Consider the following 27,695-nt stretch of genomic DNA (forward strand, 5'->3'; position numbering starts at 1 on the left):
TCAGTGTGTATCTTGTTACAGGCGGTCTCCCCGGTGTTGTGCAGACCTTAGATGTGTCAGAGCACATGTGGAGGTGGCTCTTCTGGCGCTCCTGGTTGTGTGCCAGCACCCATCGCAAGAGCCCCATCCATCCCGTGTGTAATGGAATAGCCTGATGAAAACCATTCAAGCTGTCTCATTGAAAGTGGGCTTTAGGATCATTAAAGTGTCTTCACGGGCTTCTGTTGAGAAAGAAAACTTTACAAAAAAACCTCAGTTTTGAAGACCTCTGACAGCAAAAGCAAGTCATATTTCTGTCTGTCTTAGTCTTGCAGTTCATCCAGACAAAATTAGAATTGCAACAGGACAGTTAGCTGGAGTGGATAAAGATGGAAGGGTAAGTAATAGAGCTGTTGAGCAGTAGTCTCTTGTTTTGAACACCAGGGAAAAGTGTGGTTTTGGTTGTGATAATCTCCTCCTCACCTTCTGTTTGCAGTTGAGTTTATGCACTGCACTTCCTGAGCTGTGCTGCTGTTTCTAAGGTGGCAGCCTGTATTCTAGCAAAGGCCAGTTGCAACTGAGCACTCACCTATCCGTACCTTAAAGAGCTGAAGCTCAGAACGTCCTTTACCTGGGACGCAGGAAACTCAGCTTTAATTTGCAAGCAGATGGGAAGCTGTTCATTGATTTCTAAGGCCTTATCACTTCCGTCACGTTCCTTTCAATAAGTCTTATCCCAGAGGAGAACAAGTCCCCAGTTCTATGGGTCACTCCTATGGCTTCAGGGAAGAGGAAACCAACTTGGAGAATGCACGGGGGGTGTGTCAAGCCTTCCTGCAAACTTGTCCATTGGGGAGCAAGTGCATTTAAATGCTCTTGTCTCTGGGTCTTGGTGACCTGTCACAATTGGAATGATTGGATAATCTTCATGAAGTTAGAAGGGAAAAAACGGGGCGGGGAACCAAAAGATAGAGGTGCGGAAGCACGTTAAATGCAACCCTTACTCAGGTGTTCAACTTGATTTCTTAGGTTTTGTAAGCAATGAATGCAGGGGCTTTGTAGAGATGTTACGATTTCCACTGCCTCTCTTCTTAGGGCTGGTTGGTTTGTTTTCCGTCGGTGGGATGATTTATTGTCACTTTCTATGGTGAACGCTGTCCTTAAGGCAACTTAATCCCCACTTCATTTGTGACTGTTTCCCGTTTCTGAAGCTAAGCTGGTTTGGGATCTGTATGAAACACGAGCATGGACATGCTCATTCGCTGCTTGGTGATGGTCAGGGTACTCGCTGCACCAGGGTTTATTTCTTTTCCTACTTTATGTATAAACCCCAAGGTTCGATCATTACTATTGGTTGTCGCTCCGGATTGCTAGGGCTGGGGTCTGAAATGCAAGATGACTCTCCCATTACTTGTTCAGTGACTTAAACTGGGCAAAGATTTGCCTTCACAGCTACCAGATGCTTTATATCCTGCCTCAGCAGCCCCGCTGCCATGCCTGTAGCCCAGGCACAGGGAGCAGGTTTGTCTTGACTCTCGCCTTCCGAGCTTCAGGATAACTGCCCAGCAGCAGCATCATGGCACAGCTCATCCTGCATTTCGGTCTGCAGCGTGCAACTCGGGTAGCATCTGCTTGACAAAACGTGACACCCGCAGATGATGCTTCCACTGTCGATGCCGCTGATTGTCCCCTTGCTCTTTCACGCAGCCTCTGCAGCCCCATGTTAGGGTATGGGACTCGGTGAGCCTGGTGACGCTGCAGGTTATCGGCCTCGGCACCTTTGAGCGTGGAGTGGGGTGTCTGGATTTTTCCAAAGCGGTAAGGTGGCTGCGGTTACTCGCTGGGGGCCCCCTTGTGAATGGGAAGGCAATCTCTGGGGTGTGTCCGTGAGGCTGTCCAGATGATCTGCTTGGGGATTTAAAGTGTGTTAGTGACGTTTGTGTGCACTGCATGGGGCGCTCCCAGGCACAGGTACAGCCTGGGCAGAGCAGCGATGCAGAGCAGCCTCAGGAGAAGGACTTGGGGGTGTTGGTCAACGAGAAACTGAACGTGAGCCCCTTCAGTGTGTGCTTGAGTCTAGAAACCCCCCGTGTGCTGAGCTGCATCGACAGGAGAGTGAGCAGCAGGTGGGAGGAGGTGATGCTGCCCCTCTGCTCTGCTCTCCTGAGACCCCACTTGCAGCACTGTGTGCACTGCTGGTGCCCTCAGCATAAGAAGGACATGGAGCTGTTGGAGCCGGTCCAGAGGAGGCCACGAGGATGCTCAGGGGCTGCAGCACCTCCTGTATGGAGACAGGCTGAGAACACTGGGGCTGTTCAGCCCGGAGAAGAGAAGCTGCGTGGAGACCTCAGGGCAGCTTCCCGGGTCTGAAGGGGGCTACAAGAATGCTGGAGAGGGGCTCTTCATCAGGGACTGCAGCGACAGGACAAGGGGTGATGGGTTCAGACTGAAACAGGGCAAGTTCAGGTCGGATCTAAGGCAGAAGCTCTTGCCTGTGAGGGTGCTGAGGCGCTGGCACAGGGTGCCCAGAGAAGCTGTGGCTGCCCCATCCCTGGCAGTGCTCAAGGCCAGGTTGGACAGAGGGGCTTGGAGCAACATGTAAAATTGGAATACCTGTCAGGCAAGAAAAGCCTTAAGTGGATATTGATGTCTGGGCTGGTTTGTGGTTTGGTTTTGTTTGTGAGGCGCTTGGGGTGTTAAATCCAAGCTTGTTAGTGAGGTTCCTGAAGACAGATTTGAGTGAGTTCTGATAGGAAGGGTGACTTTTGTGCTTGCCCAGCTGGAGCAATACACCAATGGGAAATAAACAAAAAGCCCCGTGTTATCTGGTGCTGTTTTCTTTTTTTTCCCAAGGAATAATTTGTTCAACTTGTGCCCCTGCTTGTGCATATGCCAAAAAGAAACAGAATTTATCAGAAACATCAGCAGCAAACGGAGGTTTCTGCTTGGCATTGATAAAGATTTCATTTCGGGATTGGCAAGGGGCTTATTTGCTTTGGGAAAATCTGTGTCTGTTTGATCTTTAAGGGGCCTTTGTGTTTCTGCCAAAGCCCCGGGTCGCATCGCACCTTCCGAAAGCCCAGGCTCTGATTCTTGCATCCCAGCAAGAAGCAGTAATACGCATGAAGAAGTGCAAAAGGCAGAAAAAGAATGTTTTACCTGGTGCTGCTGGGAGAGGAAGAGATTCCCAGGAGAGCCGAGGTGGAAGGGAGGTCTGGAGGACGCCTCATCCAGCATCCTGCCCCTAGCAGGCTCAGCAGAGCCGCTGCTCAGGGCTGTGGTCCAGCGGGTTCTGGGGATTGCCAAGGATGGGGATTCAGCAGGGGGACCTGGTGAAACTAAATCCTGCCTCTCTCTTGCAGCAGCTTCACTTGTGGTGTTGCTGGGTTAGTTAGAGCTAGGTTTTGTCTTTCAGTACGTAAATAGAAGGGAAGGGGGTGTTACAGTTAGGGGTCGCATAAATCAAGTGGAATGATTTGAAAGGAGGGCTGTCAGTCCCATCACTCCAGTAAACCAGTAACACTGTGGATACAGCTGTTTTCAAGGTGAACAAACACATGTTCCATCACAAACACAATCACTAAGGTATTTTTGAGGGCTGGATTTTGGGTTTTATTAGTTCCTTTATGCAGCTGACCCTGATTTTGGTACCTTATTACAGTCTCGCATGGTTCCTCACTAGAATGAAACAGTGAACATGCAGTATCTAGAGCTGTGTCCCACACAGTTCCCTCAACCCATGCAGCACCAAGTACTGCCTTTGAGTTCATTCCCCTTCATCGTTGACAAGTGTATTTGCGTACTGCTGCTTGTCCATAGGTGCCAGTCTTTCTGCTCTGTAAGCCTCACTGTATTCAGAAAGCGTTAACTTCATACCACACATATCAACCGTACACTTACTTTAGAAGGACTTGCTTAATTCATGTTAGTACCTTTAAGGGTTTTTCAATAGAGACCTGCCCTGTCTCTAAACAGTGTGATAGGACTTTGTCAGTGCTTCTTTCTTTGTCTTTCACCTCTAGGACTCTGGTACTCACCTGTGTGTGATCGACGACTCTAATGAGCACATGCTCACTGTGTGGGATTGGCAGCGGAAATCAAAAATAGCAGAAATCAAGGTAAGGCTTGCACAAGTTCCTGCCTACCCTGAAATAAAAGTGGGTTTAACCCCATGTGTACAGCAGGTTGCGAGAGGCGCGTTTAACCTCGCTCGCAAACAGCAGCTGTGGAATGCTGTGTAAGGGCACAGGAGAAATGTGTTCTTAGCTTGTGCAGTGGGAGTTTTGTGTACTGGAGCGCTTGCAAATGATGTCTTGCTTCTCCCTAAGAGCCAGTTCAGATCCATTCCCTAATATGCTCTGGATTTAAAAATCAGTGAATGCTGGGAGCTTTCAGAAGCTGCAGCGATGGCTCAGGCTGGAGGTGGTGGCTTAAAACAAGCTAAACACTTACAGACATTCCTTACTTCTCGTCTTTGTCTGCCTCCAGTTCCAGGCAGTGGTTCTTGGTACATGAGTCCCTCCTCGTCTGAAGGCCACTGGTACTTCTGCAGGTTGCAGTCCTCTCTGCTCTCCTGTTTCCTTTCTAACCACCTCAGTTTCCGATCAGGAGACATGCCCATAGTGGTGTGCTCAGTGGTCAGGTAAAGTTAATTCCATTGGAAGGACAGTCTCCTATTGAAGACTGGATTTTGAGACGGCTTGCTTTACCTTACACCACACCAAGCAAGGAGACGGTACTTGGATGCAGAACTAAGTACTTAATCATGCATCAGCAGCAGAATACTCTACAAGCAGATGTCTCTGTATGATCGCAAACTTGCAACTTCACGTAACAGAATCATGTTGGTTTGACCCATACTAGTTATATTTCCTATTTTACTGGCACCGATTCGACTTCTTTTACTCTCCAGGGGTTCCTTGGGATTTCAGCTTGGATCAAAAGAGTAGGGCAGGGTCAGCTTGCCCTTCCTCCCTCTTAAGACTGATCTTGCAATATCTTAAGCACCTCTCCTGTGTAAGCAGAGTTTCCTCCCTTGGGCTCAGGTGCAGAACAGAAGCCTGTTCTCAGCTGAGCTCCATTAAATGTCTCAGCCCTCAGTTTCTATCTGATTTGTGGCCAGAGCAGATCTGCTCGCGTGGAGGAGGCTGTGTGTGAGAAGCACAATTCAATTGATAACGGCCATCGGCAAAAAATGAAGGTTGTTTTCTGAAGTGAGCCAAGAAATGCTGAGTTAGGAAGGGGTCCTCCCACACCTGCTGCTTCAGCAGCACTTTTATGTATACTTCACTAAAGCGTGGGCTTAGGTGCCATAGAAGTAAATGCACTGATGCATTACTTCAGGTGTTCTGTAGAGGCTCCAGGAGGCTGTCTTCAAAGACAGTTTGGTTGAATATGCATAAGAAGTTAGATACTCAGTTTGTAAAGGGTGAAAACCACTCACTGGTGTGTTAGCAATTCAGTAACAGCGTGTGCAGCCAGTAAAGATGCAAAGGTAGGACTCGGTGTTCCCGAGTTTTGAGATCTGCAGGCTCCTCGTTGGGAGGAGGAAAGAGCCAAAGGGACTTTTGATGCAATTGTAGAAGAAAATGGTAGATAAAATCCTTCTGTGTTACCGTTGTCCCACTTGCCCCTGGCATGCCTCTGTTATCCCGGAGAGAAAACCAGTCTGTGTGAAGGCTAAGCAAGCATCTTGTATACATCGCTCGCTTTCCATTGCAGAAATCTGAGCTGTTGCAGAGGGTGGAAGCTTTTGTGATTTAAAAAGTGAATGCAAAACCCTGACTTTTCTACTGAAGTTTTATAAAGATCTGTTACGCACGTAAACTATCAACATGCATATAAAGTTACGTGTAGTCATTCAGTTGATTTAGCGCAGAACACTTAGATTCTTTCAAGCATACAACGGGCTGTTTAGTTCCTCCTATCTCTGTTCTGAACCGCTGTATTTTGTATCTGTTTTCCAGTAGTTAATGTCCCACCTGAATAAACATTATTCCTGTTATTCTTGCAGACTACAAATGAAGTTGTTCTTGCTGTAGAATTCCATCCAACCGATGCAAATACCATCATAACATGTGGCAAATCTCATATATTTTTCTGGACCTGGAGTGGCAATTCTTTATCAAGGAAGCAAGGGATATTTGGGGTAAGAATGTCTTGACAGCGGGTCAGTTTTAAATCAGCAGAATGATCTGCTTATGCTTCCTACGCATTTGCTCTGTTGTTCCCATGTACTGTTGGAGAAGAGGGGGTAAAGAAACAGAAAAGGTTAAATGGGGGGGGATATACATTATGCTACTGATGGAAAGAGTCGAAGCAATTATCCCTTTTCTTTTTGCTTTTCAGAAATATGAGAAACCCAAATTTGTTCAGTGTTTGGCTTTTTTGGGGAACGGTGACGTGCTCACTGGAGACTCAGGTGGGATAATACTTATATGGGGCAAAACTACTGTAGAATCTACTCCAGGAAAAGGACCTAAAGGTAGGAGCCGTTCACAGTTAATCACGGGTTTTAGCTAGGCTGTAGAAGAGAAACAAAGGATTGCATTAGAAAAGGAACAGGGGAGCAGGCATGACTAAGGGTGTACACTGCCTGTTGCTGACTGGTGGTGTTGACGTCCTTCAGGCCTCATGAGTTTGTTGTCTTAGGAGCAATCTCCTTTGTCAGTCATTAGTGAGGCTGTGCCTGCTTCATTTGAACGTCTCCCATCTCAGACCGTGGGTGGTTCATCAGCTTTGCTTTCATCCGGAGGCTGTAGGATCAGTCTGAGGATTCTGCAGGCTGCCTCTGCCTCTTAAGGCAGATGCTGTGCCACACGTAGCCTCGGAGGGATACCACCAAGTGTTGAACGTGAACAGGGCTTGTATGCAAAGGAAAAACCCAGTATGTCGTTGTACCACTTACACAAGCAACAGCGTCTGGTTTAGCAGATACTCGGGGCTTGGCTGTAAAATACACTTTAAAACCCATCTGATTTGAAATTTGGGTTAAACATCCTCTTTAGGGCAAAGCTATTGCGAGAGAGTGAGGAAAATTATTTGTTACCCAACAAATGCAGACCTGGCACAGCTGAGCCCTAAGATAACTTATAAATGCGAGGATAATTTATTGCACTTGGCGGCTATTTCAAACACTCTGGTTTAAATGGGTATGCCAGGAAAACAGTCCTGTCAAAAGTAGGTTTTTAATGGTAAATCTGGTTTTGTAGGTAAATCTTTTTCTTGCCTTTGAAGCTGACTGCAATGGAAAACTAGTTCAGCACATTGTCTGACATTCCTGTGTCAAAGTAACCTTTTCCCAGTATAATCTTAACAGATACTGAATAGAACATGAATTTACATTACCTTAATTAAGTGTGGGGCTCATGAATTGGGATCTGTTGATGGCTTTATCACATTAGGTTGGTCACGGGACTTGCTCTCAACCTGCTTGCCCAGGGAGAGAGCAGGCTGACCTGACCTGAGCTGACCTGAGCCATAGGCAGAGGCAGCAAAGTTAACCTGGGGTGGATTTGGGGGGTGGTTTAGGCTGCTTCTGTGGTTGCAGTTTGAAAATATGCAAGTCTCAAAGCACCAGATTCTCTCTTTTCTAAACATACGCTTTCCTACAGCAGCTCCTTTGGCATCAAGACCTGTTTCGGATGCTGAAGGCTTCCTTTGCTGCCTGTTTTGACTTTCTCATCTCTCTTCCATGTTTTCCTTTGCATAGACTGCTGTGTTGATGGATGTCAAATGCTGGTCCTACTGTTTTTAAGCATGGCAATATCCAGCATTAGGTATTAGGTTCATGCATCCTGGAGACTTTACTATCAGTAATACGCTTTTTATTCCTGTGAGGTTATAGACAACAAGTCTTTGAGTTTCTTTTACTAAAATAGCTTTAATTCTTCCCTCCTAATGACTCGCTGAATATTTCTCGACTCTAAAGGACAGTCTCTGGAAAAGCTGTGTTCTTTCGGAAGGCAGAGAGATGAAAGTAGTTTGCAAACGGTTGTTCTTGCCTTTACAACCTGTAGGACAACCGCTCACAAAAACCTTTCTCTTCCGAAAGGCATGTGCTTGATCATTTTGTCCTGTAAGAAAACACTACCACCTTGTGTCTGCTATACTAATGCAGTACTAATAGCCTGACAGTCCAAATGGTAGTATTTATTGCTCACGGTTACTTCCTTGTCCTGCCAGGAAGCACCGCTTCTTGTAAAGCCCAGCTGGAAAACCAAGTAGTGTTCTCTGTTGTTTTCTTTCTGTGCATGTAGGAGTGTATCAGATAAGCAGACAGATCAAAGCCCATGACGGCAGTGTGTTCACGCTCTGTCAAATGAGGAATGGGATGCTGCTAACTGGAGGTGGGAAAGACCGGAAGATCATCCTGTGGGATCATGATTTGAATCCTGAAAGGGAAATTGAGGTAGGAAAGCCAGAGTGACAGGGGAATTGCCAGGAGCTGGGGATTGACTGGCAAGAGATCCTCCCCACACTTTGGAGGATCAGTAGGTAGGATGATAGGATATCTTCTGATTGCTGTCTTTTTAAGTGGATGGCAATGCTTATGCACAATATACAGGTGTTCACATTTTCAGCCTGTAGGTGAGCCCGTATGAGGCTACAGTTCTCCTCTCTTTAATTTGAACAGAAATGTTATGGTTTTCCTTTCCTCCAAGCCCTTCCTTAGGTTTTGGGGCTTTGGTTTGGTTTTAATTCATCCCTTTTTGAGGACAGCTTTTAGTATTGCCTGGGGTTTTGTTAGGTTTGCCTGTCTGGAGAAAGAATATGTTACCAAGGGGGGGGTTGACATAAGGCAGACAGTCCAGGGAATACATATGGGCATGCTGTAAGAATGAATGATTCATAGGCTATGTCAGGAGCTTCTTTTAACTTTATGCTAAACCAGGTTAGTGAACACGTTTGGCTTTGTGATTTAGCTGTATGGCAGTGGTAGGTAAATGGGGATGGACTGGAACAATAATGGACATTATGGGTTTTAAAGTCTTTTTTTTTTCATGATAATAGGATGAGCTCTCGAAATAATAGATTCTTCTCAAGCAGTTGTCCTAATAATGGTTCCCCCCACTTACCTCATGTCCATTTATAGCAGCATTTTTGACTTAATACATAGGTTAAGTTCCATCTAGAGTTTATTACTTTAAATCCAATATTGACCTTCAGAAAACATGACTAAGAAGTGACTATCATATACAGCTCTTAGGCTTAAGTAACAGACTCTGTTCACATCGGGGCCACTCTTTTCCTTTTGTTAATAATGTTATGTTAAAGCTGATTTTTTTATGTTGAAATATTATCGGAACTCTGACAGGCAACTTCCTGAATGCTGGCATCGATTCCTCTGTCCTGGGTGGCTAAAAGAAGTGTATTCTCTAAAGAGAGAGGATTCAGAAAACCAAACAAATGCACGCTGTAAAAGAAAGCTGTGCCTTAGAATTCAAGCATGCAATAAACAAACTCAGCAGAAATCAGGTTCATTGCTGACATAAAGCATAGGAACGTTTACTTGAGGCTAATCAGAAAGCAATAGGAAAACCAGGAAGCATTTACTGTGGGCTCTAAGATTTTCCTTAGTTTTCACAAGATGTATTGAAAAGGAAGCAGTAGTTGCGTGTCGTTCCCGCCCTTGCGAGCTGGAGGTTCTGGGGTGCATTTGTTCAGTGTATTTGGCCCCTAAGAATCCATGTAATTAAATTTGTGAGACACGTTAAAATGGCATAGAGGTGATTGTCTTGGAGAGAGATGATCCTGTACGCTTGTACCGAGCAAAGGCAAGAGTTAGGTTTTGGGTCGAGTCCTGGTCTAGAGTTACGTGATTACATCGCTCCTTTCAACGGGGAGAGCTGCGGTTCTGGTACTGTCGTTGCTGCACTGTTCGTGGCCTTCAGGAATAAACACCCCCCAGGATGCGTGATGTCGTTTCTCGTGTCTCTTCTCCTAGGTTCCTGACCAGTACGGAACAATCAGAGCAGTAGCAGAAGGAAAAGCAGATCAGTTCTTAGTGGGTACTTCACGAAACTTTGTCTTGCGCGGCACATTTAACGATGGCTTCCTGGTAGAGGTACAGGTGAGCACAACTTGGTGTAAGCTACAACCCAGCAGTGGAAAGGCTCTCCCTGCCGGTGGGTTACTTTAGGGGAGCCTCTGTTCCATTCGTTGGTAAATGCTGTGTGTTTTCTTTCCAGGGACATACAGATGAGCTCTGGGGACTGGCCTCCCATCCTTTCAAAGACCTGTTCTTAACATGTGCCCAAGATAGGCAAGTTTGTATGTGGAATTCTGTGGACCACACACTGGAATGGACCAGGCTGCTAGATGTATGTAACCCTTTAGTGTTAAACAGAAAGCTGAAAAATAGGAGAACAAAATTTGGTTTCTGCAGCACCGTTGTCCCTTCTGGTTGCAAGAGGAGCAAAAATCCTGTACTTCTGGCTTTGGAAACAGCTGTTTGGAAGCTTTGATAAACTTAACTAAGCTGATCAGACAATGCATAGGCTGTAATCTGGTTACCACTTCCAATGGCATCCTGACAGTCCAAGCTGAATAAAACTTAGTCCTTTGTCCTTGTTCAGTTTAACTTTATTCCCAGTTACTCAGACAGCTGAAACAGGGCATCAGAGCGTTGTGCAAGGTTGTCCTTCCTTATTGTTGTTGTCCATTTGGCCTAGTTCTGTCCTAATACCCAAGCAAAAGTATGTTTTTACACAGAAATTGAGGCTTTTTACTTCGAGGAAGCTCATGTAGTGCATGTCACTAAGAGAGGATTATGAGCGTGCTGCTACCTGATTGGGTTTGCCTCGGTCTGTTCACCTCAGACTTGCAGGGTAGCTTTGTTACAAGGAGAGCTGTTTAACTGTAAGAAGCAGAAGGGTGAATGATGCGTCTGTGCTTCCCCACTCAGGAGCCAGGGCACTGTGCTGACTTCCATCCCAGCGGAGCAGTGGTCGCGATAGGAACGCACTCGGGCAGGTAAACGCCTTTGAAGTGACTTGTGATGATTGCAGGTTTAAAGAAGACAAGTTGATACTGTGCATGGTGTGTATATATATGAATTAACTTGCTTTTTATTTGTGCTTGAGGTTACGCAGCCTAAAAAGCTTGGGGGAAGAGGGCAGGTCTTTCCTACATGGGTTAGATGAAGGCAGAAGGTTACTTGCCTGTTGATAGTCTGATTTGGTTTTAACTCTTTCATGAAAGCCCAGATCTTGATTTCAGCTTAACTGTTGTTTTGGTAGAGGGTTCCATGAGCACTCCCTTATTGCCTTCACCAAGTATCACATATTTTAATAGTGTGTGTGTATGTTATAGTATCTTGTAAGACAGGTCGAGCTCAGATCTTTCTCTTTCCCAAACCAAACAACACCTGCAACCTCCTATGCTGACGTGGAGAGGCAAGTGAACTTGTGTAAGACAGCGTTCAACATGGCACATTGCTGCAAGGAAGTGCTCTTGAGCTGTTCCTGTTCTTCCTGAAATCACTGCATATTGGAAAGTTATCAAAACACAAGCCGAATCTTTGAATTCCAGCTCCTTTTAGTGGTGGAAAAACCTTGTGTTACTTCAGAGTCCAGCTCTGGCTTGGTACCATCTCCCACCAACGGAGTCCCAAGCAGTGTCTCTTTAGCAAGTAGTAACTAAAAGGAGTAACAGGCTTTCCTAGCATTAGAACAATGAGAAGAGCACATACTGAATCTACTGGCATGTTTATCCTGTTCTTCAGTTACACCTTATGGTTAACAACTCAGTGATAAAACAATAGTGCATGTAAGAAAATGGGGAGTGTTTTGTGTGTGCTTATACCCCCCCCCCCCAATCCTTTCATACCTAACCTCATGCCTAAAAACCATTGAAAGTTTGGTTCTTAGAAACTGCTGAGCGTGTGCAGCATCCCTAGATTGTCCTGGAAACATAAGATGTTAAGTAGTTTCATAGGGCATTGCATTCTACAAAGTGAAGGTGCAGTCTGCACTAAGTTCATTAGCTATAACAGCAGGCTAGGAACCTAGTTTTCACCTTCCTGAGAAAAATCTTGCTGAACTCTCATGTGTTTGGGTTCCACATTGTACCTTTCCCCTTCTTCATCTCTTTCTAATTATAGCCTTGAATTAAACAAGTGATTAAACAGGGCAGAAGATACTGGCTGAATAGTACTTGAAACAGGGAGAAGGGAAAAGAAGGTCAGGCTCCATGTTTTATGAGTTACTAGGCAGGTTTGAAATGACCTCAAAGCACAATCAAGGTGTGTGGAGAGGCTGAAGCATTCAGGCTGCTGTTTGCTTCTGATTGACTTGCACACACCCCTTTCCCAGACAGTTTTAACATCACGTTTTGAGTTTCAATTCCTACTTTTCAGTTACTTGAGGCAAGCAGTTTATACTGTGTTGGATGAGATTGTGGTGGCGGCCTTGGGTTTGGGTTTGTTTGGGATTTCAATCTGTTCTTCTTGGGACCAGGCAGTTCCATTCTCGCTATTATGTTTTACTGAGTTCTGAAATGGCATGATTTAGTGCTAGGTTTGAGATACACAAATGCAACTGAATTGAAACGAGGCCTGGTAAATGTACAAGTAGACAAGGAATAAATGGAGTTGTGAATCAAGATAAACAGAGCAGTTTCAGATTTACTGCCTGACCAGGATCAGCACACAGTACTTTGTGTGCCAGAACAAATGGTCCAAGAGAGTTATTTCCCAGAGTAAAAGGGCTGCATGATACATCTCGATTAATGTATAAGAAAATAATCTCAGACCCATAACGGGTCATTTAATAACTTGATTCATAGCCCAAAGTGCTTAAAGCAAATATTGAGGGAGCCTAATCTCTTTAGGACCTAATAAACGAAACCCTTGGATGTGTCCATCTGTTGCTGTTCTAGTGGTGCTCCTCTTCCATCGTGTGTGGAGGTCAGTAAGACAGGGCTAGGGAATGGAGCATTAGGAAGGTTGGGTTTGATGGGTCAAGTTGTGACCTCTGAAGAGAACAGCATTTTCTGCCTCTCTTCTGCACTGCAGAAAGAACTAAATACACCATTATTAAGAGAACTGAAAGGTGAAGGACAAGACCAGCATAAGCCAGAGCCGTAAGGGGGTTGAATCAGTCAACAGAGCTATTGAGGTTTACACCAGTTCAGCATCTGTTGTGGTTTTAAGCTGAAGAAGCTTAAGTATCCCAGGGACCCAATGCTGTCAGATGGGTTGGTTTGTTCACTCCCTCATAAACCCCTTGATGGTTCAGCATTCGGTATTAAAGGTGGGAATGGCAGGTGTAAGTGCACAACTGTAGTAACTACTTTAGGATCTGTTTCCCTGGTGTTTTAATCAGAAAGTATTTGTTTCTAAAGGCCTGGTTTTTAGCTAGGTTACTGGTGTGGTTTTTAAAGGGAAGAAGAGAGGTGCCACGGCCCTGGGAGAGCTTGGAAGATTGAAGAGAGCAGGTCTCACTGCATCAGACTAGATGTGACCTGTGCTCCCGTTCTGAAGCTCTGTTACCAAGATTGTCACCGTGCTCTGGCTCTTCCCATGCCCAGCTCAGACTGCTGCTGGTATCTCCTGTTCAGAGGAAGTTCTGGAGGAGGACTGGTGCCTCAAAAGGCTGTCTCCTAATGCCAGATGATGTTCAGTGGGCACTCTAAAGAGCAGCAGCAGATTTGACACCACAGTGCTAACTCTGTGCTTTCAGTCAGATACAGGAGGCTTGCATGGTTGTGAGGCGTCGAACGTCAGTAGGGGGTTGTTCCTTCTTTGATAACATTATGCACAGAAATGGAAAGGATTGAAGGGGGAAATGCTGGCTTAGAGTAAGTTTTGTGTTTACAAGAAGCATGGAAATGTTTTCCACCCCCTGCTGCTCCTGATTTTTAGGGGTTTTTAACTTCCCTTCATACGAGTTGAAAGACTTGCTTTTATAGCAGAGGTGTTTTTCAAAATGGGGAGATGAAAATTCAGCTGTAGCCTTAAGGCTTCAGGATGATGAGGGGCGGTCGTTAGCTGTGCGGTGGCATGTTTATCATCCAGCAGACATTACGGTGATCGCTGCAGTGTTGGAGGGGGGAAAACAGGCTCTATCTAGAACCTTTGATGTATTCTTCATATAAGGCAGAAGCTCTTCCCCCCAGCGAGGGATGCTGAGGCACTGGCACAGGGTGCCCAGAGAAGCTGTGGCTGCCCCATCCCTGGCAGTGTTCAAGGCCAGGTTGGACGCAGGGGCTTGGAGCAAGCTGCTCCAGTGGAAGGGGTCCCTGCCCGTGGCAGGGGTTGGAACTGGATGAGCTTTAAGGTCCCTTCCAACCCAAACCAGTCTGGGATTCTGTGAGACTCCTCTCACTTTCTGAACCAGGAAAGCTTTCCATTAAAACCAGATGTTCGCTGTGCTGCCCTTGAGGGGCTAGCATGAGAAGGTGAAGTCAGGCAGTGATTACTGCTCTTTTGCTTGCTTTGTTTAGTGGCATTCTCACAGGAATTCTCTTTCTCCCTCTCTAGGTGGTTTGTTCTGGATGCGGAAACGAGGGATCTGGTTTCAATACACACTGATGGCAATGAGCAGCTCTCGGTGATGCGCTACTCAGTAGGTAGGCAGCCTTTTCTGGTCATGATAATTGCTGATTAATGTGATGTCTGTTCTGTTAACCCGTCTTAAACAGCACCCCAGCGTCACTAGAAAAGGCAGAGCTTTGGAAAAGATCCTTAAGGTGCTTAATCCTTAACTGAATATTGCTTAAAGATTTGCTTGTGTATGCTAAATCTCGGAGGCCTGCAGCTATCAGCTCTACAGTTGCCTTTTCCAGCTTTTCCTTCACGTTTCCCTCTGCTGGTATCAATAATATTAGCTTATATAAGTAAATAAAAGTAAAATTAGCAAGATTAGTGATACTGTTCCCAGAAAAATTAGAAGTTCTCAGCTAAATAGTTAATGGGTTAACAGAAAACTCTGTCAAAAGCTGTGATATTTCATATCCTTCTTAGTTAATTTTCATGTTTATTAATACTAAGCCATAAAACGGAGCTCGGGTCTTTCTGAAGCTCAGCTGGTTGTTAAGTATTCACTATGGGATTACGGGGGGTTGAGGCCAGGACTGAGTGTCCTCTTCAGACATGACATGACAGATCATCAGGGGCTGGCTCCTCCCTGTTAAAAGCACTGATGTTCATGATTAAAAGCACTGATGTTCACGGACACTAGAGGCATTTGATCATGATTCACAGCAACTTGTGTCCATGTGCTTTGGTTTTAAGTGAGGACAACGCAGTTAGAAAACTGCTTATAATGTCTGAATGCCCCACGTCTTCTTTAGCCGTTATTCAGTGATGATTCACATGCAGTCCCCAGCTCAGCATAGAGTGATTTGTGTGATGCAGAACACTCAAGCTGCCTGCTGTTGACAGGAAATCCAGTGCAATCCGAGGCCTTATCCCCTGTCCATTGGACGCTTCCTTAGAAAAAGCAGAAGTGAAAGAACTCGCTCCAAAAGCGCACCCCCAAAGTGGATAGATAGTGACTGAAAACTGATTTGAGGTTGTGTGTTCTTAAGTGAAGTTTGTAAGCAGTTGTTGTCATTGAGACGATCGCCTTAGCGATCCATCTGAAATCATTAACATGTGGAAAACAGGCATGCTGTTAACTCGAAGCAAATCTCTTGTGTTGTAGACGGCACCTTACTTGCAGTTGGATCCCACGACAACTTCATTTACCTCTACGTAGTAACGGAAAATGGAAGAAAGTATAGCAGATATGGAAAATGCACTGTAAGTTTGGGAGCAAACGCAGTCAGCAGTTCTTGTATTGGGGTCTTCTACAGACACTGAGATGTTGAGCAGTGGAACTCTATGGGCTGACACTGTTCTGGTTTTAGGTTTTGCTTCATGTTTTCTGAGGTTTTTTCGGCATGTGGTTGAACTTAAACTTGAGCGTAATGGGTGCTGCAACTGTCAGTGTTGGGTGAACGCTTCTGCACCACATGTGACTTATTTTTCAGGCTATCGACTTGTTTGCAATGGGAAGTTAGCAGTGCCTTGTACCTAATGCTGAAACTCATGTGGGGAAAATATTACGCCTGCCCGGGGGTATTTTCCCCCAGTAGGGGAAGTACTCCTTGGAGTAAAGCACTGCCCTTGTGAGACAAGGGATCAGATCAGCATCTGTCCCAAGGGAGCTGAGGCAGTGGGGAGGGGGCTGAGCCGACAGGGAGCTCAGACTGGGCCCCAGTGGGGCTGGTGGGCGCAGCAGCAGATGGCTGCACCTCAGGACAGCATCCCACACCCTCACTTACTCTTTAACTGTGAAAGATGAAATCGCTCAGAGATGGCTCATCTTCAGGGCCAGGCCGGATGGGTGACATGGTCCAGTGTCCACGGCAGGGGATGGCACTAGATGAGCTTAAGGTCCTTTCCCACCCAAAGCATTCTACGGTTCTATGTATGTACATTTAGCTTGCTATGTACTTCAAGGCCTCTGTGAGCTCTTTGAAGACGTAAGAGACCATTGCTTTCTGTATATTGTACATCCTGTATGTATCAGGAGAGAGCATATTTGGATTTAAAGCGGCACCTCTGTCTGTTTGCCAGGGGCTTGTAAAAACTGGGGTGGGAGCAGTAGGCACTGTTACACTCGGGCAGAAGCATTAAGGCTTCGAAGCAGGTTTCTGTTAGCTGTTTTTGTCATTGTGAGTGCCTGTATGTAGAAGCCAGAATTGAGAGCCTGGTTTTGGTGGAGACCGAGCTCCCCTGGCCACGGCAGCTTGCGCAGAAGGTATCGGTGTGTGGTTAGCTGACTGGGATGACGATCCCATTTCCTATGGCTGTACCCTCCCTGCCACTGCCTGCCAGCACACTGGGTCCATCCCAGCTTGACGCGAAGCAGGGAGACACAGAGGCGTGCCCAGGACCCAGAGCGCTGTCCTCGTGCTGGCACCGCATCCTGCTGGCGTTCTGCTGCCGTTCAGTAGCCTCGCGGGTGACCTCCAAGTAGTATGACTCAGTCCTCCTGGTGAGTCAACTTCTGGTTGTTTCTTCCAACTTGAGTGCGTTGTTTGAATGCTTTCAGGAGGATTTGATCTACCGCAGCAGCATCAGCTTGTGCACGAGGGCTCTGTGCCCACTGTTACGTGTAAATCCCTTTCAGTCACAGGCAGGCTTGCTGCTGCCGCCAGAGAGGCGAGCTGCGACCTGAGAGCGTGCTTCCAGTGAGGGACAGTGTTGGTTGTGATCAGGAAGGATTTCACATGAGCTGAAACAACCGTTTTGGGTGGTGCAGCTGTTTCCTGCGGGCTCCAGCTATGCAGTCAGCAATGGGGAGGTATGGGCCGGGGTAGGGACTTCCAGCATGTCAGCCCCTGCATGGTAGCTGGCGCTGCCTCCGTTTGCCTCGCATCAGAGCGAGTTGTTAGCAAAGGAGAAGCAAGTGCCATGCGTTCACTGTGGGGTGAGAGCCCCCGGGGCAGCCACGCTGAAGTGTTCAGTGCGCTGAACTTCACCTGAAATACGTGATACGAATACAGTCTTACAGGCTGCGGGCGTTTCAGTCCTTGCACTAAGTCTGGAACAGATGAACGCTGCCGGTGAAGGAGAGGATGTCCATTTAGTCTGATAGGGAAGAGTAATTCTATATAAAGGTACAGAAAAGGAAAGAGGGAAATGTTGCCTTATCAGTGGGCAGGTCCCAAAGAAAGATGGAAATGGAAATCGGGATCCTCCTGTTGCAAATGCAGTGACAACGTTCTGTTCCAGTTCATCATTCAGTGGTTGCTGCCTGAAGGGATTTTGGAGCCCCTTCCCCACCACCCTCAGGAATTCTGACAGCTGCCAAATGTCTGGCAGGTTTAGGAAATGACCCACCAGTTCTTCTCCATGTTGGAGTTCGCTTGCAAAGACTGGGGAAGTCAGGGAAGTGCAGGGCGAATCCTGGTCAGCTGTGCATTGTTTTGCCGTTTCAAAACACGGAGCGTGATGAGCTTTGATATCGTACATATTCCACCATGGCTGCAGAGCAGTTATGGCAATGCACGGTTCCTCTGCTTGAAGCAGAGACTAGTTCAGAAGTAAATGAATCCTAAAGGTTAGTTTTAATCCAAAGCATCTCGTAGCTCTCTACAGAGGAAGTTGGGATGGTGGGTGCAGGCAGGGCAGAGGGACCTGGAGGGGTGCTGAGGGACAGGATCTTCATAACACCCACTGAGAGAGGGATGAATTGACATCCACCAGTCAAGAAAGGGGCATTTTGTTGCCTGGCAGAATGAGGAAGGGGAGGAAATGGGTGGTGTTACAAGAGCTAGAGCAGCAGTAAGAAGCAATGGGAGGATGGAGGAAGCATAGTGTGACAGGGATGTCACTTTGGTTTATTTCCTACCCTTTCCTCCTCAGGGAAATAATGTATACAAACCTTACACAAATAGGTGGCTTCTCTGGAGTCTCTACGTAGTTTTATTATTACTGTTATTACTACTACAGAAAAGTTCATGCAGGGGACTGTGTTCTGGCCAGCTGCATTTAGCTTCTCCCTTCAAAACCAAGACGGGATTTTAGCCGTCAGTGTGCTCTCCATGCTTAGAACTCACAATGAGGTTGAAGTGGTTTGATTCTTACCTGTGCCTATAGGGAAGGCTCCTTCCAGAGCTGGCACCGACATGCGTGCAGTGGAAGAAGCACAGCAGGATACCTCAGGAGGGTATTCTTGTAACACCAGTCCTTGATCTTGTAGTTTTCCATGGTGGTGGTTAATGTGGTTAACCAAGTTTTGGGGTGAGCAAAGGTTGTTTGCATGTGCCTGTATTTGATGGAAATTCTGTTGAATGGCTGAAGAAACAGAGTCCCATCTCTGTTAGTGCCTTTCTCAGTTAGTAGCAACGTGCACTTGAATTCAAGCACAAATGTGGGTTCATCCATATCTTAGCAGCCTGCTAGGAGTAAATCACGCTGGGCTCGGAGAAGGACGTGGTTTACCGGTGCAGAACGTCGCTGTTCGTGGCACTGCCCAGTAAGGAGCCCTGAAAGGAGCACAAGTGAACTGCAGCACAGCAGACCGGGGTGGGTGGGGAGGAGGCTTTTTGACTGTCCCAGCTGTGGGTGCAGCTTCTGCTTCGCTTGGAATGGAGAGCGGTGTTTGACATTGGTGTTGCTGCATTCCTCTGCAGGGACATTCCAGCTATATTACACACCTTGACTGGTCCCCGGACAACAAGTATATAATGTCAAACTCAGGAGACTATGAAATACTATACTGTAAGTATGAAATGAAATCCGCTGGAAACAGAAAGCGTGTGTTAGCTGCCAGAGAGGGGTGTTGCACCAGGACTGTACAAAATGCTTGCTGACAAAGGAGCCAGTCTGAACTTGTGTAACCAGATATCTCGGTGTTATTCAGAGCTGTGTATTACCTAATGGCAATGCCAAATATAGCTTACTTCTTTACAAGGTCATAAATCAGCTTCACAGCATGGAATGTCCAGAACAAGTGGCCCTGTGTTTTGATGTTGGCCCGAAGTTCCATAGATTGGACATAATATATACAGGTGTCTAATTAGTGTCAACAGTAACCAGTTATTCTGGGGGGAGAAATCAGTGCTGCTGTCCTCTTCTGGACTCTCCTTTCTTAAGCCCTCTCTTAGCTGGTGGTGTTGAAAACGAAGCAAAGCCATAATTCTCCTTTAATGGGTTAGTATGAAGAATGGGTTTGTCTTTTTTAATGTATGGAAATATGAATTTAACATATAGTGGTTATGTCAAAAGTGCGTTTGACTTGCGCAGAGCAGATCACTCTGGTTTTCCATTGTTTTTTGTATTCTTGTCTTCCTGTGGCTTTAAGTAGATCCAAGAAGATTGTAGCTCTGTTCCTGGACAGGCAAGAAGAGGCAGCAGTTCAACTGTCTCTCAGCTTAACATGTTCTTTCTGCCTGGCACAACTTAGGTTTCAGATCTGGGTAGTGCAGTATTGCAGTGTACCAAAAGGGAGTGTTGGTGCTTACAGTTGCCTGTATGGGGAAGCAAAGAGCTGTGACCCGTTAGTGATGTTGGGGTATTACAAGATGGACAACCTTTCTTATCCTCGTTAGAAGCTGAAGAGCAGCCTGAGGCTCCTGTGGCAGCAGTTGCTCACTGTTTTCAAAGCACAGCTTCCTGAATCATTGGTTAAGTTTTAGCACATCCATGGAGCTGGTAGGAAGGAGACATTGTCCTTTGCAGTGTCTGTTAAAACAGTTTGTAGAGTAGGTAGCAGGGGACTCAGGCTGTAGGGAAGAGGTTTTGAGGCACCCTGGTCTGAAGAGGGAAGTGGGAAGTAAAATGTGACTCATGCATGAAGCAAAGCTTCAAGTAGCTGCACCGTGATAAAGGTTCTGCTCTGTCTTTGCCTCTGCGATGTGATTCCAGATTGATTTGAAGATGCACTTATTTACTGTCTTAGCACCTTAAAGAGCACTTGTGCGACTATGATTTTGTATGGCATAACTCATCACTCACTTCTTTTGCAGGGGACATTCCAAGTGGCTGTAAGCTAATCAGGAATCGTTCTGACTGTAAGGATATAGATTGGACAACATACACTTGTGTGCTAGGCTTCCAGGTGTTTGGTAAGTACCATCGAACTTGCTTTTAAGCTATTCATGCTGTGCTTTGTGTTTGCTTTTGCTTCAATTTGTCATTAGAAAGCCAGTTAATGATTGCTGAGGATGATGCTGAGATGACACACCGAAGAGGCTGGCCACAGTACTGTCTGTGACACAGAGCGCTGGATGCGCTACAGAAAATGTACGGTTGATTTCTATTTAGTCTTGAAGTTTGGGATTTGATTTTCCTGCTGTCATTTTAGGCTACCAGCTTTGGAGGCACTGAAGCAAAAAGCTGGTATTTCAGGGTGCTCATATGACACATGTGCCTTCTCCTTTGCTTACCTTATCTTGAGATAAGACTCTGTGAGTGTAGGTTATAGTTCATGACTTAAAGTCATGACAGCACGTTGGTACCTGTAGTCAGAGGTGAGTAATACACGCTGCTGAAGGCATCTCTTGGCCATAAATGAGGAGCTCCCCTGGGAGTTACAAAGTAGGATTCAGCCTGGCAGTGTTGTAAAGCCAAGCTGTGCGAGCAGGATGCTGAATGTCTCGCTTCTATCGCAGAGATCGCATACCTGCCGCTGCTCTTCATGTTGGAAACATCAAAAGCAGGTAAATCATCACCTTCTTTAGAGGTAAGGGTTAGGTCCACATCTCTTTATTGCACATTGGCTAGGAGTTCAGTTTCGAATAGCAGTTATATGCAGGGTAGAACACTATCCGTAGGTCCGAGTGCTTTCTGACACCTATCATGCAGATTTTAGGACTGTCCTGTGCTTCATGAGCAAGCGGCCTGATGTGCTTATTGCTGCTTAGATCACAGAACCCTGGAACCATCAGTGCAGGCGGGGCCCTCTGGAGCTCACCCCGTCCAAGCCCTGCCACGGCAGGGCCACCCAGAGCAGGGCACACAGGAACGTGTCCAGGTGGGTTTGGGATGGCTCCAGAGAGGGAGACTCCACAACCCCCCTGGGCAGCCTGTGCCAGGGCTCTGCCACCCTCACATAAAGGAGCTCTTCCTCGTGTTGAGTTTATGGCCATTGCTCCTCCTCCTGTCACTGGGCACTACTGGAAAGGGTCTGGCACCATCCTCCGGGCACCTCCTTTGACATCTGCTTGGATGAGATCCCCTCTCGGGCTTCCGTTCTCTGCACTAACCAGGCCCAGCTCCTGCAATCTCTGCTCCTAAGAGAGATGCTCCGGACCCCTGAGCATCCTTGTGGCCTCCTCTGGACCCTCTCCCGCAGCTCCTTGTCTGTCTTGTACTGATGAAAAATCTGTTTCCCATTAGCCTGAGGACTGTGAACCATGTCATGTACGTGCTTGGTTTGCCTTTATTCAGTCTGCCTGGTTGAAGTAGAAGGGGAATGGCTGTTCCCTCCTGATGCTCTGTCCATGTGAGCCTAGGCTGACGGGACTGGTCCACAGCAGTTATTTCCTCACTGCCTTTGCTTCTGAGACTGAAATAATAGTGCAGCACAAGTGCCTTGCTTTAAAGGGAGTATCAGAAGGTTCAGGAGATGCTAGAGGAAAATGAAAAGCAAACTTGATGCTAATATAATACCTTTCTCCAAGAGCAATGAGGAAACTTTGTAAGGACTGAATATTCCTTCTGGAATAGCCTTGGAGCTGAAGCCATTTTACATTTCATGCAGAGTCCTTAAATCTGCCAGAAGCAGACAGTGGCTCTGCTGCCACTGAGCTTCTACCATTACATTTGGTGCTAGAGCAGACAGGGAGCTGCTTTGAATCCCAGCAGTTTCCCAACAGTCCTTTACTCCTGACCTAAGGAGATGAGGTGTGGGAGTGCAGAAGGAGTCTGGCTTCACAGAGACCGTTGGCTTTGTGTCTTCAGCACTTCTCGGACAGAAGCTAAGTGGTAACTGGAGCCAGGCTGGAGATGGGCAGCTCCCATAAGCACTGTTTGGAGAAGCCTTTCTACTTGTTGTTTCCAACGAGTGGCTCGGTGAGCTGATCCCTTTTGGATTCATACAGACTTCAACCACTCTGAATCAATCTCAGCTGCTCTGGAATCGTCCGTGTGCCAGAGGGGCTGGGAGTGAAGCAGACAAAGCAGATAGTGTGATGGATGTTATTCTGGGGCAGAACAGAATGTATTTAACCTTCCAGCCAGAATTCGTCGTGTTCAGTTTTATACTGTCTGGGAGGCTGACACCCTTTGCAGAGACTTCAAATGCTGCTCGGCCTCTGAGAAAGGCAAGGCTTTTCCCATTAAATCAGGCAGTGCAGCTCAGACAATCTGCTGCCCAAAGGAGAAGTCTGGCTTTGACCCGAGGGTCGGCTGGCTCAGGGATCCAAACGGGGCAGGGCTGCTGCTCACTTTGATGTTCAGGAAAGAGGGTTAAGTTTATGGGATTTGGGCTTTCAGGGTGTGTGTTTTACTGATTTAGCTCTGGGGAATTGTGCGTCCGTAGGCTCAGGTGTTGGGGTTGAAAGGACTGAAATGTCTGCTTCAGATGAGAATAGCATCACTCCTTTTTGGCGCTTGGTATCACTGCGTTGGCTCAGCGGTCTCCTTAATCTGCATCCCGAGCACTTGAAGGCACCCTCCCATTTACTGCACGTTTCCCACACTTCCATCCGAGCAGATTCCTTCAAGAGGCTTGCTGCTGGCAGCACAGTCCCTAAATAGCCCTCGTACCTAATAACAGAGTCCTGTGGGTTTTACTGCTTTTCAAGTCAAGAACTTGGTCGCATAAACGGCTTAGGTTTTCCACATTTGTCTGCTGCATTGAAAGCAAATCCTGCTGTCTTATGACAAAGGGCTGCCTTGCCTTTAGAGCTGGTAAAGGACTTGGTGAACCCAAAAGAGATTAAATGCAGGCTTGAATATTAGTCTCTTTAATCTGAAATGAAAAAGAAGAGGCGATGGCGTAGCTGTTTGGCACAGCCTGCGAGCGGTGGTAGGTGGAATCGGGAATCTGATTAGAAGTTTGTGTATGACTCCCACCTGATGACAGTACTTTATACATAGAATGCAGGAGAAAGTTAAAATGCATTCATTGGGGAAGTTCTTAAATACCTGTTTTTCAGATTGATTTCACTGAGGTGAGAGCACTACAATGATCCTAAATACGTGCCTTAGCGTTTCATGTCTTTGCTTGGTACATTAGCCACAGCGTAGCTTACTGGCATTGAAACAGGCTGCCTTTGTTATTCTGCAGAGAAAATCAAGGTCTCGCTCCACCCACTGAAGAATGGGAAAAAACCCAACTTTCGAGTTAAAGGATATTTGCCATTTTGCATAAAAACAAGGCAAGAGAGTGGGGGAGTTTGAGAAGAATCGGGCAATTCTGAGCTGGTGTTTTGTGCTGCGTGACATGGACAGCACATGGGGTTTCCTTTAACCAAAGTCAGTGATTATAAGGGAGGAAGAAGATGTTTTCCTGTCTGATAGGGAGCATCCCTGCAGTGAGTCAGGGACACAATTATTCAGGGTGTGAAATTGGAGGGGGGAAAGTTCCTTCTAATTCTTGAGCCCCTCAGAAGCCCAAATCTGAGCCGTGAAAGTATGGCACCTGTGGCACAAGTTACTGCCTTACAACCCCTTGCTTGCCTTTTGCTCAGCTTTATTAGCAGCTGTGAAGCGGCAGTTTTGCTGTGGGGATCTCTAGGGTCTTTATTTACGGTTAACCTTAAAGCCTTCCCCCTCCCCAGTCTGTTCAGTGCATTTCATCCAGGCCCTGTTGTTATTCTTTTGTCTAGACATATCTGTGTCATTCTTTTCACTTGAAAGCATATTGAATTGTGCTTAAGCACTTGACAGCACTTACATCCAGGAAACTCCTGCAGGCTGGCTTTCTGCGCGGAGTGTCATCAGGCTCCTTTGAATCATGCACATACTAAGATCTAAAAGACAGCCAAAAGAAACCTCTGCATGCTCCGTGTTACTCAGTTTTAGCAGCAAACTTAATCTTAAAACAAGCTTTAGACAAGACTAAGGTTTTGAACAGGAAACTTAGGGTAAGTCCAAGAGGATTTCCTGGCCAAGGCTGAGGGGGTCTGGGGGAGCAGCATGAGGCTAGCAAAGTATTAATACCACTTAATGCGATGCGTATTCCAGCTTTCAGTTGAATGCCTTTTGTTAAGCTTCCCTTTTCTCACCGCTTTCTAACACTGCCATCACTAAATACCTGCTCTGCTCTCTCCTAGGAGTTTGGCCTGAGGGATCAGATGGGACGGACATCAACGCCCTTGTCAGGTCCCGGAACCGAAAAGTGATAGCAGTTGCTGATGATTTTTGTAAGGTCCATCTCTTTCAGTATCCCTGTTCCAAGCCAAAGGTAAGTCTCCAGCTCAGTCGCTGTGGAAGCTGGCAGCCAAATTTTACAGCTCATTTATATCTGAGAGCAGTGCGAGGGACAGAAGCATGGTTTTCCCCATTAGGTTTATATAGAAAATATATAAAATATCACATACTGTACCTGAAAGTGAACTGACAATAGTTATCCTTAAGTTCTGCAGCAGAGACCTGACACGTTCTGTTTGCTGGCCTTGGTGTTAAGGCCATTGCTTTTTTGCATTAAGGTCTAAATCAGTCCCAGGCTACAAGCCTTAAGAAGGGAGGATATATTGTTGGCTGAACTTAATACAAATGCAGTAAATGAGGGGGGCTGCAAGGATGCTGGAGAGGGGCTCTTCATCAGGGACTGCAGCGACAGGACAAGGGGTGATGGGTTCAGACTGAAACAGGGGGAGTTCAGGTTAGATCTAAGGCAGAAGCTCTTCCCTGGGAGGGTGCTGAGGCGCTGGCACAGGGTACCCAGAGAAGCTGTGGCTGCCCCATCCCTGGCAGTGCTCAAGGCCAGGTTGGACACAGGTCCTTGGAGCAAGCTGCTCCAGTGGAAGGTGTCCCTGCCCGTGGCAGGGTAGGAATTGGGTGAGCTTTAAGGTCCCTTCCAACCCAAACCAGTCTGGGATTCGATGATTTGTATTTCTGCTTGTTTCCAACAGGCTCCGAGTCACAAATACAGCGCTCACAGCAGCCATGTGACAAACGTCAGCTTCACCCATAGCGACTGTCACTTGATCTCAACTGGAGGGAAAGACACGAGTATTATCCAGTGGAAACTCGTGGAGAAGGTCACTCTGCCCCAAAATGACATTGTGGTAGACATCGGCGCCGCCAAAGTGCCCATCCCGGCCGGTGACAGCGCTGCCCAGTCCCCTGCTCCTCTGCCACAGCCTTTCAGTGACATGAACCAAACCGAAAGCGTAACTGGCAGCTCCCCGGCTTCCTTGGAGAGCAACTTGGAGCAGTCTGCGGAGGCCAGCGAGGAGCAGAGCGAGGAGCAGAGCGAGGGGAGCAGCCTGGATCCCACCGAGCCGGGCTATGAGGAGCCCTCCAACGAGATGAGCGAGGAGCACAGCGAGTCCACGCTCACTGAAGAGCAGCAGGAGAACTCACCGGTGTCTTAACGCTCCCAGCTCAGGCGGTCGTGGTTTCTTTTGGTGTGCGTGCTTTCGTTACAGGGTGAGGGTTCAAATAGGGAGAGGTAGCTGAGATTCATGACCACTCCAGCTTTTTGAGTTTCAGTGAGATTTTTATAGCCTGAGCTTCAGTTCGATGCGTGGAACCATCCCAAGGGCCTGGCTTTTGATGGTCTTGTGTCAAGGTCCGGTCACAGTTAGTAGTGGACATTACCATAGATCCATTTCAGTTCTGAAATTGCTGTCGGGAAGTGGCATGAAGTACTTACTGGAGAAAAAGGTTAGCTCTGGGAACTAGCTTAAGTAGACCACCTTACGACTATGTGAACGTGCTTTCTGAAAGAGCTAAGCTGCTGGGAAGCGCTGAGCTGCTCCAGCTGGGGAGCACTGTGACAAAAAGACAACCAAAAAAAGCTCCTTGGTGGGGCTGGTTTCCTTTGGTTTTTCTTCATGAGAAAAAGAGAGGAAAAACACGGTCGTGATGCCACGTGTCTGGCAATGCCTTCTTGACCTAACGCATATGCAGTTTTCTAACACTACTAAATCCTAGTGGAGTCTGGATGTGTTGGCAGTTGGTCTGCCCTGGGTGCTGCTAGTTCCAAGGCAAATCCTGTCGGGGAGCGGCGCTGCCCGTTCCGTTTTCAGCCTGGTTAATAACAGACTAACGCAGTGCTGTTGTGTTTCACTTTTCATGACCTGAAACTGCAGGGTGTCCTTGTCTCTTCAAGGAATTGTTTGCCTGGAGAGTTCGAGACTTCGAGAGGATCTTTATAGTGACTTTGACGTGAACAGCAGAGGAAGCAGGACAAGAACACGCAGGTCAGATGGGCTCCAGCCTTACACGTTAAGCCTTCAGTCAGAACTTGCTCCATCCCTAGTAGGAGAACTATAGATAACAGTTAAATTATTAAATTGGTGCTTAGGATTAGTGCATTCAGTTGATAATTCTTTCTTCTGCGTTCATAGAGAGAACTCGTAGGAGTCATTAAACTGCAATCTCTGCTTTTGGTTCCCCCCCGCCCGCTGGCTCCGTTTCGGTTGGAATAGAAGCACACAGGAATTTAGATGAGGATGATGATGTGATTTTTCTTTTTTTTTTTTCCTTTCCCCAAGACTTGCTGATTTCTTGGTTTTGTGCTCGTTCGTTTGTTTGTTTCCACCCCCTCCCTGGGTTGCTCTAAGCCATGCAGCTCTCACGTGGCTATACCTGGCCAGTTATGGGATATCTTGGCATTTGTTATGCATTTGGAAAGTACCTTTTTTTTACCGAGTTTGTCAGATAGCTGCAGTTTTCCCTTAAGTACATACGTCTCCTACTTTAAAAGAGCTATAGACTTACTGACAGATAGCCATTTCCTATGTACTTGTTTATATTTTGATTACATAGAATTCTCTTCTTCTTTTTTAACTCGCTGCATCGTGCTGGTGGTATTTTAGTTCTTAGGTAGGATATCATGTTTAGAAACTTTGGATGAGTTCATAAGTCTTAATTGTGCAAGCGTTTACGTGATTGTGCCATTCCAAAGTGCATCAAAACTGTCATTCCCTTACTAGTATCTTCTCAGGAGAAATGCTACAGATCAGGTATTTAGTCATCATTTGGAAAGAAAAAAAAAAACAAATGGACTCCCAAAGGACATTTAGAACATTTATATATAAAATATATAAATATATATATACACACATATATATATATAAAAAATTATCCTCTTGTTTACAAC

General features: G+C 46.5%; 1 protein-coding gene across 5 annotated transcripts in view; it reads left to right on the forward strand.

Moving 5' to 3' along the window:
* Window positions 1-26,886, forward strand: part of EML4 (EMAP like 4) — a 122,722-nt gene extending 95,836 nt beyond the window's left edge. For all 5 annotated transcript variants that reach the window (XM_057398527.1, XM_057398526.1, XM_057398529.1 and 2 more), the window contains 15 exons: window positions 307-376; window positions 1,687-1,797; window positions 4,002-4,097; window positions 5,993-6,127; window positions 6,328-6,463; window positions 8,238-8,389; window positions 9,926-10,051; window positions 10,170-10,301; window positions 10,886-10,953; window positions 14,462-14,550; window positions 15,627-15,724; window positions 19,108-19,195; window positions 20,443-20,541; window positions 24,697-24,827; window positions 25,498-26,886. In XM_057398527.1, the coding sequence (XP_057254510.1) occupies window positions 307-376; window positions 1,687-1,797; window positions 4,002-4,097; window positions 5,993-6,127; window positions 6,328-6,463; window positions 8,238-8,389; window positions 9,926-10,051; window positions 10,170-10,301; window positions 10,886-10,953; window positions 14,462-14,550; window positions 15,627-15,724; window positions 19,108-19,195; window positions 20,443-20,541; window positions 24,697-24,827; window positions 25,498-25,962 (1,996 nt within the window). In that variant the 3' untranslated portion in view covers window positions 25,963-26,886. The remainder of the gene's footprint in view (window positions 1-306; window positions 377-1,686; window positions 1,798-4,001; window positions 4,098-5,992; window positions 6,128-6,327; window positions 6,464-8,237; window positions 8,390-9,925; window positions 10,052-10,169; window positions 10,302-10,885; window positions 10,954-14,461; window positions 14,551-15,626; window positions 15,725-19,107; window positions 19,196-20,442; window positions 20,542-24,696; window positions 24,828-25,497) is intronic.
* Window positions 26,887-27,695: the final 809 nt, after the last annotated feature.

The sequence above is a fragment of the Pezoporus wallicus genome, unplaced genomic scaffold, assembly GCF_028554395.1.
Source record: "Pezoporus wallicus isolate ANWC-B61680 ecotype Strahan unplaced genomic scaffold, APGP_CSIRO_Pwel_v1 contig_11493, whole genome shotgun sequence".
Taxonomy (NCBI): Eukaryota; Metazoa; Chordata; class Aves; order Psittaciformes; family Psittacidae; genus Pezoporus; species Pezoporus wallicus.